The sequence below is a fragment of the Schistocerca serialis genome, chromosome 1 (assembly GCF_023864345.2).
Source record: "Schistocerca serialis cubense isolate TAMUIC-IGC-003099 chromosome 1, iqSchSeri2.2, whole genome shotgun sequence".
Taxonomy (NCBI): Eukaryota; Metazoa; Arthropoda; class Insecta; order Orthoptera; family Acrididae; genus Schistocerca; species Schistocerca serialis.
Genome location: NC_064638.1, coordinates 1064691928 through 1064705008, shown reverse-complemented (window position 1 = coordinate 1064705008; position 13081 = coordinate 1064691928). Strand labels below are relative to the sequence as shown.

The following is a 13081-nucleotide window of genomic DNA, read 5'->3' as shown; positions in this document are numbered from 1 at the left end:
CTGCATCACACCTAATCTCTGAATGCATGGCATTGGAGAGTAAAAGATACAGAATCTTCGGGACAACCAGACCTGAAGAAATTGTGTCTAACAAAAAACTGGTAGAGGGACACCTTGCACTATTTAAGGGCACTGGTTGGCTTTACTAGATATACAGGGAGCGATACCGCACAATAAACTTAGTTTCGGTGCGGGCAGTGGCGGGTTAGACCTAAGCTATTTTAGCTCTCCTGTTAAAATCAATCAAATCAAATCAAATCCGGAGAATATCATGGCCAATCGAGGCCTGTGCCAGTAGCCTCTGGATACACCAGAGCCAGAATGCAGTCCCCAAAGTGCTCCTCCAGGACATCAAACACTCTACTGCTTTGAGGGGGTCGAGCTCCATCTTGCATGAACCACATCTTATCGAAATCAGGGTCACTTTGGATAATGACGATGAAATCATCTTCCAAAACCTTCATGTACCATTCAGTAGTCATCATGCCATCAAGGAATATTGCACTGGTTATTCCGTGACAGGACGCTGCAGACCTCACAGTCACTGCCCCAAATGCGACAATTTTGCTCACCGACGTACCCATCCAAACGAAAATGTGCTTCATTGCTAAACCAAACCATCCAGCACAAATTCCCATCATGCCCTGTGGTCAACCGTGCAGTTTGAACACCCTAACGCAAACCATTACGAACTTTTGATGATTTTATTTCATATGATTCAATAATTGTCACACTGCAGATTCATTTCATTTCAGCAGCTGTTAGAGCGCACCAAGTAAACAGGCATTCTGCGCATGCGCAGCTAAAATGATGTAGGAAGCCCATATGTTCGTACGTATAAAACATTAGGAGATTTTGCATTTTGTCATAAAGGAAGGACATCAGAAGATACTCCCAGAGCATTGGAATTTCGTAAACCATACTAGAACGCATAATTTGGCCTAAACTGCACATTCGCATGTCCAGATTCACAATCAAGTAGGCCCCAACCTGATATTAAGCTTTTTCACTGCAGTTTCCAGGATGTAAATTTTCTTGGAGTACCAGTACTGTATTATCTCAGGTTTGGTTCTTTATTCTGGCACAATGCCATACGTGCCAGAATATGAGAATGTGCACCTGAAATTCAGCAAACACTTGAAACTAGCCAGTAGTGTGGAATGAAATACTTCATTTCAAATAAATTGACTGCCTCAGTGGAAAAAATTAATAAAAGCCAAATTTCTTTATCAAACCAACAGAAACGACTTCATTGTTCTGCAAGGCGATTAATGCTCGACTGCCAAAAATGTGGAAATAAAATCAAATCACCAAACTGAAGCTAATAACATGCTTTAGCCTTCTGTAATTGTGTTGAACGTATTTTAATTCAAGCAATAGTTCCCAGCCACAGAAGTTCGTTTGGTTTCACTTGATGCGAGAGCTGTAAACAAAGAGGAAACAGCGAACTCATTGAACGTAAACACAGGCCACATAAAGACTATCCCCTCTACAACCCACACTGCTCTGTGCATGCGCGAATCTGGCAGCTTTGGTGTGCCAGAAAAATGTTTCTGGACAGCATGTGGTTGTTTGTTGCTACTGCCGATACATGCCAGCCAAACTTCAAAAAGCCAGAAGCGCGACTCAAATGCGCATGCGCATGAACCCGCTGGCAACTGCTCAGATGAACCTAATGTAAATAGTTCTCACCTCTTGCTCATTGGAAGCTTTTTGTTGTTATTACATAGTCTTCATCATAAAGCCTTTGACACATTTTGCTGTTGGCAGATGCTTGTGTGTGCTGTGTGTTTTGTTGCTGTACAGGGCCCATTCCTTTGCAACTTAATTTTTTTTATGTTTTATTGCTGCAGTATTATTCTGCAGCAGTGGGAACAGTAATATTCTCTGTTTGAGTATCGATACTTACCAGTAAAATTATAAATATTTAATTAATTATTAATAAACTCCCAGAATTCTAAAAAATTCCTGTGTTCTCCCTGGTTTTCTTCTGCATGAAAAAATTCCCAGTTTTTTCCCAGATTTCCTGGTTGTCCCAAGGTGTATAGGCCCTACGTTACACTCTGACAAACACAGAATATGCTACATCTTCCAAATGGACATTCATTTCTTCTTCCATTGTGTCATCAGACATTTCCTTCTCCTCAAAGTGACCTTCAGTGTACTCTTTCCATTTGACCGCTCTTTCCTCTGTGATTAAAAGTGAAATTCCGGTTGCACTCTTAATTTTTATCCCCTTACTTTTAATTTCAACAAAACTCATTTTGATTTCTCTATATGGTGATTCAGTTCTCCAGACATCTACTCCTTTTCTATTTCTTCACATTTTCCCTACATCCATTTCATTTCATTTCAACTATTTGTACTTCCTATTTCATTTTAAAATGACTTGTTTCGCTGTATTCTTGTCTTATCCCAAACATTTTCATATTTCCCCCTATCGTCAATCAGTTGCAGTATTTATTCTGTTACCCTAGGTTGCTGTGCAGTTACCTTCTTTGTACCCATACTTTAATCTCCAACCTCTGTGATTGGCCTTTTTAGAGATCTCAGTTCCTCTTCAACAGAACGACCTGCTGTGGTTTCTATTATCACAGTACCTACAACCTTAGAGAACTTCAAATGCACCTCATCATTCCTCATTATATCCATATACGTGTGTGTGTGTGTGTGTGTGTGTGTGTGTGTGTGTGTGTGTGAGAGAGAGAGAGAGAGAGAGAGAGAGAGAGAGAGAGAGAGAGAGAGAGAGAATAATTAAAACTTTGAGGCTGTTTTTATATGTAGATGTTAGTCGTGGTGACGCAATGAATGTATTACATAGCACAGCATAGCATGAATGTAATTCAAGTGGAAGTACATAAGGGGAGAGACATGGTATCATGAACTTCAGCAACAGAAATAATTAGCTTCCCTAGGTTTCATCATGCAAACAACACTGCCACCTTACCATCTGAACACCTGTTAACATTTAGGCTGAGACCTACTTCAGTTATCAACTAAGCAATGATATTGGCTATGACTGATAAGATGACTGAACCAATCAGTGACTGTTAGCTATTACAAATTAAAATTATTTTTTTCTACTGTGAAATATGTTGTTTGAGAACAATGCCCCTCCCATTAAATAAATATGTACGTACATGAGCGCAACTGTTTAATACTGAAGTTATTTAAACCACTCCATACAGTTTATGTCCACCATTAACCTTAATGGCACTGTAGTAAACAGAATTGAATTGGTGAGTTGGAAAAGGGGTTGCATCCCACAAAGTAAATTTTTCAGGATACACAAAAATCTGCTTTAATACACAATGGATTCAAGCAAGGTGTGTGGAGTTGCTGTGTAGCAGTTGGCCACAGGGTGAAACATTATACACAATCATAACATACATTAGCCATCAATTGAGGTCAGTAACCCAGTTGGAGTGTACTGGAGGTGACGCTTTTCCAACCCTGATGATGCTGATTAGGCAACTAGCATTCAGTTCGTTGTGAAGCATTATGTTCTGCAAGTTTATATTATTTATCTTCATTATAACAATGAAAGAGTATGTTGTGATCATAAAAGTTTATTCCTAATGTATCTGGTTTATTCATAACATACCCTATGAATACAACCACAAACAAAACACAGCAAAGCAACACTAGTGCATATACTTCCTCTTTATCTTCTCCATCCTTCACTGGCTACTGGCAGATACTATTGTGAAATGATTTCTTCGTGGCAAGTATTTACAGTAGAATTTTCATTACAGTGTCTAGTTTCTCCTTTTTTATTGGAACAGGTCTACCACACGCTTGTTTATTAAATATGGCCCCATCTCTAACTCAGTGCACATATAACGAGCACGTCTGCTTGTGGGATATGAGTCCTTGCTATACCACATGATGTGTGCAGATAAATAGATGATTTGTTACTCATAATTTTAAAAAAGAAGAAACAAGTGGACATGACCCCCGTGACATCGCGAGTTAATGCACGATAACAATTGTTGCAATAAGATACATTGCAGTACAGCCCGCAGTATTGGAGCCGGAGGCTGTGAACGAGACCGCAAGTTGTGTCACACCTATGAGTCATATACACCTGCTGCTACTGCAGCGTGAGAACGGCTCCTGTGTCACTTCGAGCAACTGTATATTCATGCCACCTATGAACCTAAATAAATGATATTAAATATTATTCAATTATTTTCAAAATCAGCACACTACCATTTGTTATTCAGGAGAAAATTGTATAAAAATTTCAATATTGTAACTATCATAGTTTCGGAGATAAAAGAAATTGCTAAAAAAGTAAAAAACCGACACTTAGGGATCTAAATTCAGTTATTAGTGTAGTTGGAAAACAGAAACAGAACTCTCAGTGTGAAGAATTTTCATATTATAACTTTAATTATTTTTCATTTTCATAATATAAAAATCAGACAAAATTATTATTTGTGTCTATTATTGTTGTGGGAATAAATGTAAGTAAATGAGAGTATGTACATGGGACATTCGTCAGATTTAAATGTTGCATGATACATTAGCCATCAATTGTGGTCAGTAACCCAGTTGGAGTGTACTGGAGGTGACCCTTTTCCAACCCTGATGATGCTGATTAGGCAACTAGCATTCAGTTCCTTGTGAAGCAACCTGCAAGAGTGACATAAGCCTGTCATGGGACGTATGTCTAGGTGTGATTGCTATGGTAAAACAGCAGCCAGAAAGTCAGCTGAGGTAAAATCGGTAACTACAGAATATTTCCAGAATTATTGCCTTTTCGTTTTCATTTATTAAACATTACTTTAATATTTGTATGTCAGAATGACGTAAATGCATCTGTGTATAAGGATTAGTGCAGGCCAGTTTTGGCGCGAGTATGATCATGAGCAAGCATTCTGATGATAGCGAGTATGAGCAACCAATCAGAACTGGGACTGTTCCCGCTCGTTACCTGATAGTTATACTGGGAGTGGGGCTGGAAGAAGGGAGTCGCTCATCAGCTATGAACGCGGACGGTCATGTTACTAGTGCGAGTCAAAATAACGTGTAAAATGAAGAAATATTTGGCTTCTTGCGTCCAGATTGTGTGAACATAATAGCAGTTGCATTTACGAACACTTTTGTGAAGTTTGGAAGTTTTGGAATTGTTTTGTTGGAAAGATATTCGTGTGTGAAAATTTGGCCTTCATAGTATCCGCGTGGCATGTTTCAGTATTCAACCACTGAGCATTTTTGGTGAGCAATTTCTTTTTTAGAAATCCACAAGAAGGACCGAACGTAATAACTCAAATTAGTGGTGAAATTAATGACTGTGAAAACATTGTTTAGTTTGGGTCAGGTCTGGACAGATTTCTGGCTGCTGTGCGTATGAAATGTGTGTATGAACTGTGAACTGAATAGTACAATCTCTTTGGCTATAAGGACAAAATAAAAATTTTTGTGTGGAAATTTTGGAAATTATTTTCCAGAAGCTAACCATTTTCTTACTGCTCAATAAAATTGAATGACAGTTTATCTTTCTTTCATTACTAGAGTTGTGCGGCCTCAGTAATTGTAAATATTAGATGGTGTTTTTTATCAATGCTGCTTTTGCATCATCTTGTAAGTATCTACATTGCCGAGTGAAGGGACATTGAGCAGACGCCGTTCTGAGGTAGGTGAATTTTAATTTGCAGCCTGCACAGACAAAGCCAGCCCCGTTGCACCCCTTTTCCAACTCACCAACCCATTATTTTGTATTAATTTTTTTTTTTTTACAACTACTCAGCTTCTTAACAATATTAGAACACCAAGTTAATAGAATTATGCATCTCACCAGAAGCTAGTACTTGCTGCACCCTCTCCACATGGAATATAAGGACACATTTTTTTAATAAAAAGCCACTCTTCTTCAAGAAGATTCTTTTGGAACTGCTCATGCTGGACCATAGGAACCCATTTTTGCAGATATTCCAAATACAGCTACAAAATAATGAAACAGGAACATTAATATCACTGTAACATTGTGTTTGAGACTTATGTCAGAAAGTCAAGTGAACAATAATGATAAAATAATTTTTCTCTGTTCAGAGGAATATTTGATGGAATTGTCGAGGTATTGTGTGGTTACATGGCTTTAATGTGCCAGTCTATTTATGTATAGTGTACTACACACAACTGACAAGATTACGAGGCATAATTGCTGACCAGTACTTACCTCTAGGAAGTGAAACCTCAGTACTGTCAGTAGGAACATGGGTATAAAAATACACAGCACCACAATACTATCCAACTTTCAGAACTAGTAGGAAGGGGAGTGATATTTGTCTTTCCTTACCAGATCTCTCATCCTGGAATCTGTATAACCTGCCATTCTTTTTTAACCTTCCCCATCTTATCCGAAAGCTAGGATGTTGTCATGTATTTTTGTATGTGTCTATTGGTAGTACGGATATTTTTCTTCTTGAAGGTAAGCACTTGCCAGCAATCCAGTCTCATAGTTTTATAGTTTTCTAGAGTGAATTTTCCTTTTGACACTACATACAATGTTAGGGAAAAGAATAAAGGTAGTTACCGTATTGCACAAAGGATGAACATGACACATCAACAAACATACATAACTGTCATGATATCCTTGCAATAAATGTATCACAATTTTTGTATCAGACTACAGATCTAATTTCCTTATGAGACATCAAACTGGGATACTAGCTTTTCCACCAAGTGTTTCAGTGGGCTGGAAGCATCTAGTCATAGGATGTACTTGGGCAGGTCAGAGGCTACATAGCAGTGTCCGGACTGTGAAAGAAGTTGTAATTTGCTGTGTTCACTTCAGCTAACAAATGCTACTGAAGAGAGAGAGAGAGAGAGAGAGAGAGAGAGAGAGAGAGAGAGAGAGAGAGAGAGAGAGAGAGAGAGAGAGAGAGAGAGATTCCATTCTGGAAGCTATGTTATGCCACGATAAAGACATTAGCCATGGGTCAGTCTTAATCACAGAGATGCCTGTTCAGATTTAACAATAGGAGAAATCTGTAGTTCAAAACACTCAATTACATGTTCATGACAAATTGTCTCATACCATTTAACAGTCAAATCCTGTGTATTAATGAATGGTTAGACTTACAGAAACTACTAATTGGAGTTACTCTACACCAAAATAGAAGGGCACAGAAAAGTGAGCAACATTAATATTGCCATTGCTATATTTTTCTCTCCTAATGTCTATCCAGTGGTAAGGGATATTCGTTTTCATTATTCGGCAAATTTATTTTATTTAACTTAATGGTCAGATGCTCTTCCTGCCATAAAAGTCCTCAAAGGACTTAAAGAAGGGAAGGCTTTTGCGTCACCCGTCTCTGAATCATACTGTATCAGCTTTGTTCTGTGTATTAATGTACATTAACTGTTTGTGTACTGTATTTTCTGAAGTGGGGATTTAGGACCAGCCCAACATTTGTCCAAACAAGAGTAAAACAACCTAAAATCCACACTCAGGCTTGCCAGTGCTACGGACCAATGGTAGGACATTAATCTGCTGCACAGATTCAATCCGAGTCTGGATCACTCCCGTCTAGCAAGTTAGCATGCCGCATGTTAGGATATACAAGCAGCTTTTGTTTTTGGCTTTTATTAAGGATCTAAATAACATGGAAACAACTTTGTTCTTCAGGAGCTATACTTATTGCCTTTTAAAGAAACATATGATTTCCATTTGCTTTGTAGTAATAAAACTATTATCAACCAAAAATACATAAATTAACTTAATTTTAATCATAAGTGATAAGCTAAACATATATCAAAAGTATGAAACTATTTAGATACAATTTCTTCCAGCACAATAGAAAGGGGCATTCGCAGACTGGCCTGTGCTAATCTTTGGACCAACACGACCATAAAAATCCAGAGCTGTTCTGCTTCTGTAACCTCTTCATGTACTCTGCTTGAAACCTACACCAAGCACCTACCAACAGTACTAGGGTAGTTTGTAATGTATTCTCAGGGACAGATGAACAAACATCTTTTCTAAATTATTATTTGCTGTCAATACACAACTTATGAATTAAATAAACTAACAAACAATGAAATGGTTGATGTTTCTGATGTGGTGGCAAATCCCCTTCAAAATCTCACAACAACAAGTTCTAGTGTTCAAATGTTCAAATTTCCCTTTGTGAAAGGTAGCAGTGAGATGTTATTGTAGCATTCAGTGAGATGAAAGCATACAGAGAGTATCAGAAGTTCAATAAAGGATGTGTCAAGAAACTCAGCTCTCTGTTGGGAAAGTTGAGCAGCATTACTATAGATGGATCTCCAAATTCAGCTGGCAAGAACGTTGGGTTTGGACCAGAATTCAAGCAACTGCCCTAAAATATCTCTGGACCAGAAAATCACATTGATTCCTTGTATTCCAGGAGGCACAGTATAAGTAGGTACTGAATCGTCTTGTAGAATCAGTCACCCCGGGAGAAATCATGCAAACACCAAGTAATCACTTCTAGACTCGATAAGGACCTCAATTTGGCAGGGAAGGGTATCTACACATTTCTTCTGAATATTTCATATCCAACTGAAACCACTCATTGATGATCATATCCCATAGGGCCACCATGTAGAGTGGATTGAGTGGATGTTGATTGGTGCTTTTCACCCACTTTGCAAAATAACTCCAGACATTTTCTATTGAATGATGATTGAGTAATTCAGTTAGCCAATTAAGGTGTGATACGGTGTCTGAGTGTCTGTCGACTTGGAAAAATATGCATGCACACCTTTTATCATCTGTGAAGATGGGTGTTTCACAATGAACTTATTATGAAGCTGTAGAAATGACTCAGTCTCTAAGAAAGTTTAAGTAAACGTAATGGTACATATTCACACTGACTTGAATGAGTGCGCCCCCTGATACATCGCAGAACCCTCCAGACTGAACTACACCCTTCACACAAAGCAGGTTAAACACCTCATTCATTTGTTGATGCACTCGAAGCTTTGATCATTTGAAAAGAGGCAAAAACATGACTCATCGGACCACACTACAAGCATCTAGTCTAGAAAGCTGCTATGTATTTTCTGTGTTGTTTGGGCCATTGAAGATGTACAGCTCCATGTGCCATGTGATCAACAGTCTTTTGCAAATATCTGAATCCAAACAAACTTTGCATGCAGTTCTTTATGAAGTGTTCGCACAGAAACTGATTGAATGGACCTTCGTTCATTGAAAGCAGCAGTTCCTGTTGGGTTTAAAAACAACTGTCACTGACAAGGTGTGACATTTGTCTCCGGTCCCTGTCTGTTAGGACCTTTTCACAACCACCCTTCTTATACTGCAAGTAGCACATGATTTCTTGTGGACATATTGGACAGACCAGATTGATACAACAACAAATCAGGTGACTTTATTCATGGTATGGTCATGACCATGTCCAAACACAACTGCTCATTTCTGCCATTCTGTAACATCTCCATGTTGACCCACACTACTGTGCTGATTCCATACAACTGACTGATATATTCACACTTCACTGCCCCAACCCACAGCAGCAGTGGAGAGTCACATGACTGCCCAGTACCACTTTTACACCATCTACAGTGCTCATGACATTTGTGCTCTTTTAAGGTAATTACTGGTGAGCATATTATTCATAAGCATTTATAGAATTTTTAAGAACACTGATATAAAATAGTCTGTAGTTATTAGTATCATCCTAGTTATTAGCATCATCCTTATTCCCTTACTTGTACATTGAAAGCTCATACATATTTTGACTTCCCCTGGAAACATTAGCTCTCTGAAAGGACAGTTCTGTCATATACACCAATGATGTGACTATTTGTTAACCTACAAGCTATTTTATGCAATATAATGTAATTGGATTGATAAAAAAATCTACTCACTAAGTGGCAGCAGGAGAACACACATATATAAGAAAAGGTTTTACTTATCAAGCTTCCGAAGCCAATGGCGCCTTCTTCTGGCAGAAGGGTTGAGGGGGAAGGAAGAGGGGTGAAGGGAAAAGTAACTGGAGAGATTTAGGAAAAGGAGTCCAAAACTTTGAGTCAGGGGAGACTTACCAGACAGGATGAGAAGGAAAGACTAATTCTGTCTTTCCTTCTCATTCTGTCCAGTAAGTCTTCCCTGACCCAGGGTTCTGGGTTAATTTTCTGAACCCTACCTCTTTTCCTAAACCTCTCCAGTTCCTTTCCCTTCAACCGTCTTCCTTCTCCTTCTGGTCTTCTGCTGGAAGAAAGAGCCACTAGCTCCAATAGCCTGCGTAAGTAAAACCTTTTTTATGTATGTGCATTCACCTGCTGCAACTTGTTGATTAAATTTTTTTCTAAGTTATATTATGCGATATCCCAGCTAATTTCTACATCTTTAGTTTCTGTATAGATTTTTTTAATTCCTCTTCTGGCACAGGTTTCACAAACATGAACTTGTGCTTCTGTTGATACCTTAGTGCCTTTCTTTTTTTGTCTTAAGTCTGTGCCACATTTATATAATTAGCAGTGAGTACTTCTGCTAGTTTTTTACCAACTGCAACCACTGACTTGATCTGGTTTTTTTGTTTAATCCACATTTTTCTTTCAGCAATGATTATTTTTTTAGTTACTTGTATCTACTTTTTTTGGCTTTGTTATAGTGCTGTAAACTGCTCATGCTTTTCTCTCTCGTTTTAGTGTCCTGTAGTTCTTTTGTTCACAGTTTTCATATTGGAGAAGACAAGAGTCAAACCAGTGTCAGAAAAAAGCTTGGTAAGGTTTCAACTATGAAAATGTAATAAAAATAATGACTAATCTCATGATACATGTTACTACAGCAATTCACAGAGCAAAGTTTGAAACCAACAAACAGAACATTATAGAGTATTGAAGATGCAGACCACTTCACTATATGAAAGAAGCATTCAGTGAAATAAGAAAATAAGTATGTTAAAAGCTTACCTCTAACACCATCTTCACACTTCGGTCAAATTCTTTGACACCTTCTTCAAAGCCTTCAATAATGTCCTTTTCACAATCCCAAAGAACAGCATGAACAAGTGACAAATACCTCTGCCTATGGAGAACAGCTATTCGGATACCCTCCTTCATTTCACGCATTAACTGTAAATCGTAATATGTATAGACATATATATTTAACACGCAAGTACATGCGAGCATACAGAGCAGTTTTCTATAAAGTAGAAAAATGGCACGCAAGAAGTCGCAAATGAAATGTAGAAAGTAAAAAATCATGAACACATACACGACTAACACAAACCAGGTATAATATTGCATTAGGAGAACACAGTGCATATCTTGTAAATGAATTTTTGTGCTACATATTTCAAATTCAGGTCACACAAATGGTATCATTGGCACTTTCAACTTCTCAGCAAGGGATGATGATGATCTGTTTAAAAAGAAAGAAAAGTGGGTAGTAAAATACTAGGAAACTAAATTACAAAACCAAACTAACTCCTACATAGGATTACACACTCTTGAATACGTTACATAGTAACTCACCTAAGAACAACTGAACAGGCCGCAAGAGATGCAAATAATGTAAACATACAGGGTGATTCAATGATGATGTTGCAAAATTTCTGGAATGATTGACATGAGTAAATGTATCAATTTGAGGTAAGGCGCCCTAGTTTAGAAACAACCAAGTCAAAAGTTATATGCAAAAATTATTCTAGTATCTCTGACAGTGAAATACACATACTGGTACTGTTGTTGCTAAGATTGTAGGGTAGGCAACATTTGGATGTGGTAGAATGGTCCAAAGCAAGAACAAAATGCCTAGTATACATCAGCTTGAGCACTTTTTCATTAGAAGATACATGTTTCACGATACCAAAGATGAAGAAGTGTTCATAGCTCTTCAGGTATGTATTTTAGAGCCTATACTTAATGGAATTCTTTTCTTGTCTTGGGCCATACTAACTCCTGTAAAAATATGGAAACCAAAAAGCTCGCAATAGAAGAGATGGTTTCACGGAGTCAAAGATGAACAAGTATTCATTGCTCTTCAGGTATGCATTTAGAGTCTTATGTCTACTAGACCTTTTTCCTTGTTTTGGTCCAGACTGCCACCACAGAAGGTTGTCTACACTTCAACAATAGTAACAACAGTACCACTTCATGTATATACTGCCAAAACGATTTTTGCTTATAACGTTCGACACTGTCATTTGTGGATCAGGCTCCCCACCTCAAATTGATACATTTACCCTTCTCCATCATCCTTGAAAGTTTATAACATCACCACAGAATCAGCCTGTATCTGTGTTCTGATTGTTGGGACTGAAGTCTACAGTTATCTAAGTAACTGTATACAGTTGGTAACTTTGAAACCAAAGGTTGTTTGTTGTTGTGGTCTTCAGTCCTGAGACTGGTTTGATGCAGCTCTCCATGCTACTCTATCCTGTGCAAGCTTTTTCATCTCCCAGTACCTACTGCAACCTACATCCTTCTGAATCTGCTTAGTGTATTCATCTCTTGGTCTCCCCCTACGATTTTTACCCTACACGCTGCCCTCCAATACTAAATTGGTGATCCCTTGATGCCTCAGAACATGTCCTACCAACCGATCCCTTCTTCTGGTCAAGTTGTGCCACAAACTTCTCTTCTCCCCAATCCTATTCAATACTTCCTCATTAGTTATGTGATCTACCCATCTAATCTTCAGCATTCTTCTGTAGCACCACATTTCGAAAGCTTCTATTCTCTTCTTGTCCAAACTATTTATCGTCCATGTTTCACTTCCATACATGGCAACACTCCATACGAATACTTTCAGAAATGACTTCCTGACACCTAAATCAATACTGGATGTTAACAAATTTCTCTTCTTCAGAAACGCTTTCCTTGCCATTGCCAGCCTACATTTTATATCCTCTCTACTTCGACCATCATCAGTTATTTTGCTCCCCAAATAGCAAAACTCCTTTACTACTTTAAGTGCCTCATTTCCTAATCTAATTCCCTCAGCATCACCCGACTTAATTAGACTACATTCCATTATCCTTGTTTTGCTTTTGTTGATGTTCATCTTATATCCTCCTTTCAAGACACTGTCCATTCCATTCAACTGCTCTTCCAAGTCCTTTGCTGTCTCTGACAGAATTAC

At 38.2% G+C, this 13081-nt stretch overlaps 1 protein-coding gene across 2 annotated transcripts in view; it reads right to left on the bottom strand.

Annotated features, from left to right (window-relative positions):
• The window catches only part of LOC126415753 (mitogen-activated protein kinase kinase kinase 4), a 212394-nt gene that overhangs the window by 117189 nt on the left and 82124 nt on the right, over nt 1–13081 (bottom strand). For both annotated transcript variants that reach the window (XM_050083454.1, XM_050083455.1), the window contains exons 11-12: nt 10909–11070; nt 5804–5949 (exon numbers count right to left, since the gene is read on the bottom strand). In XM_050083454.1, the coding sequence (XP_049939411.1) occupies nt 5804–5949; nt 10909–11070 (308 nt within the window). The remainder of the gene's footprint in view (nt 1–5803; nt 5950–10908; nt 11071–13081) is intronic.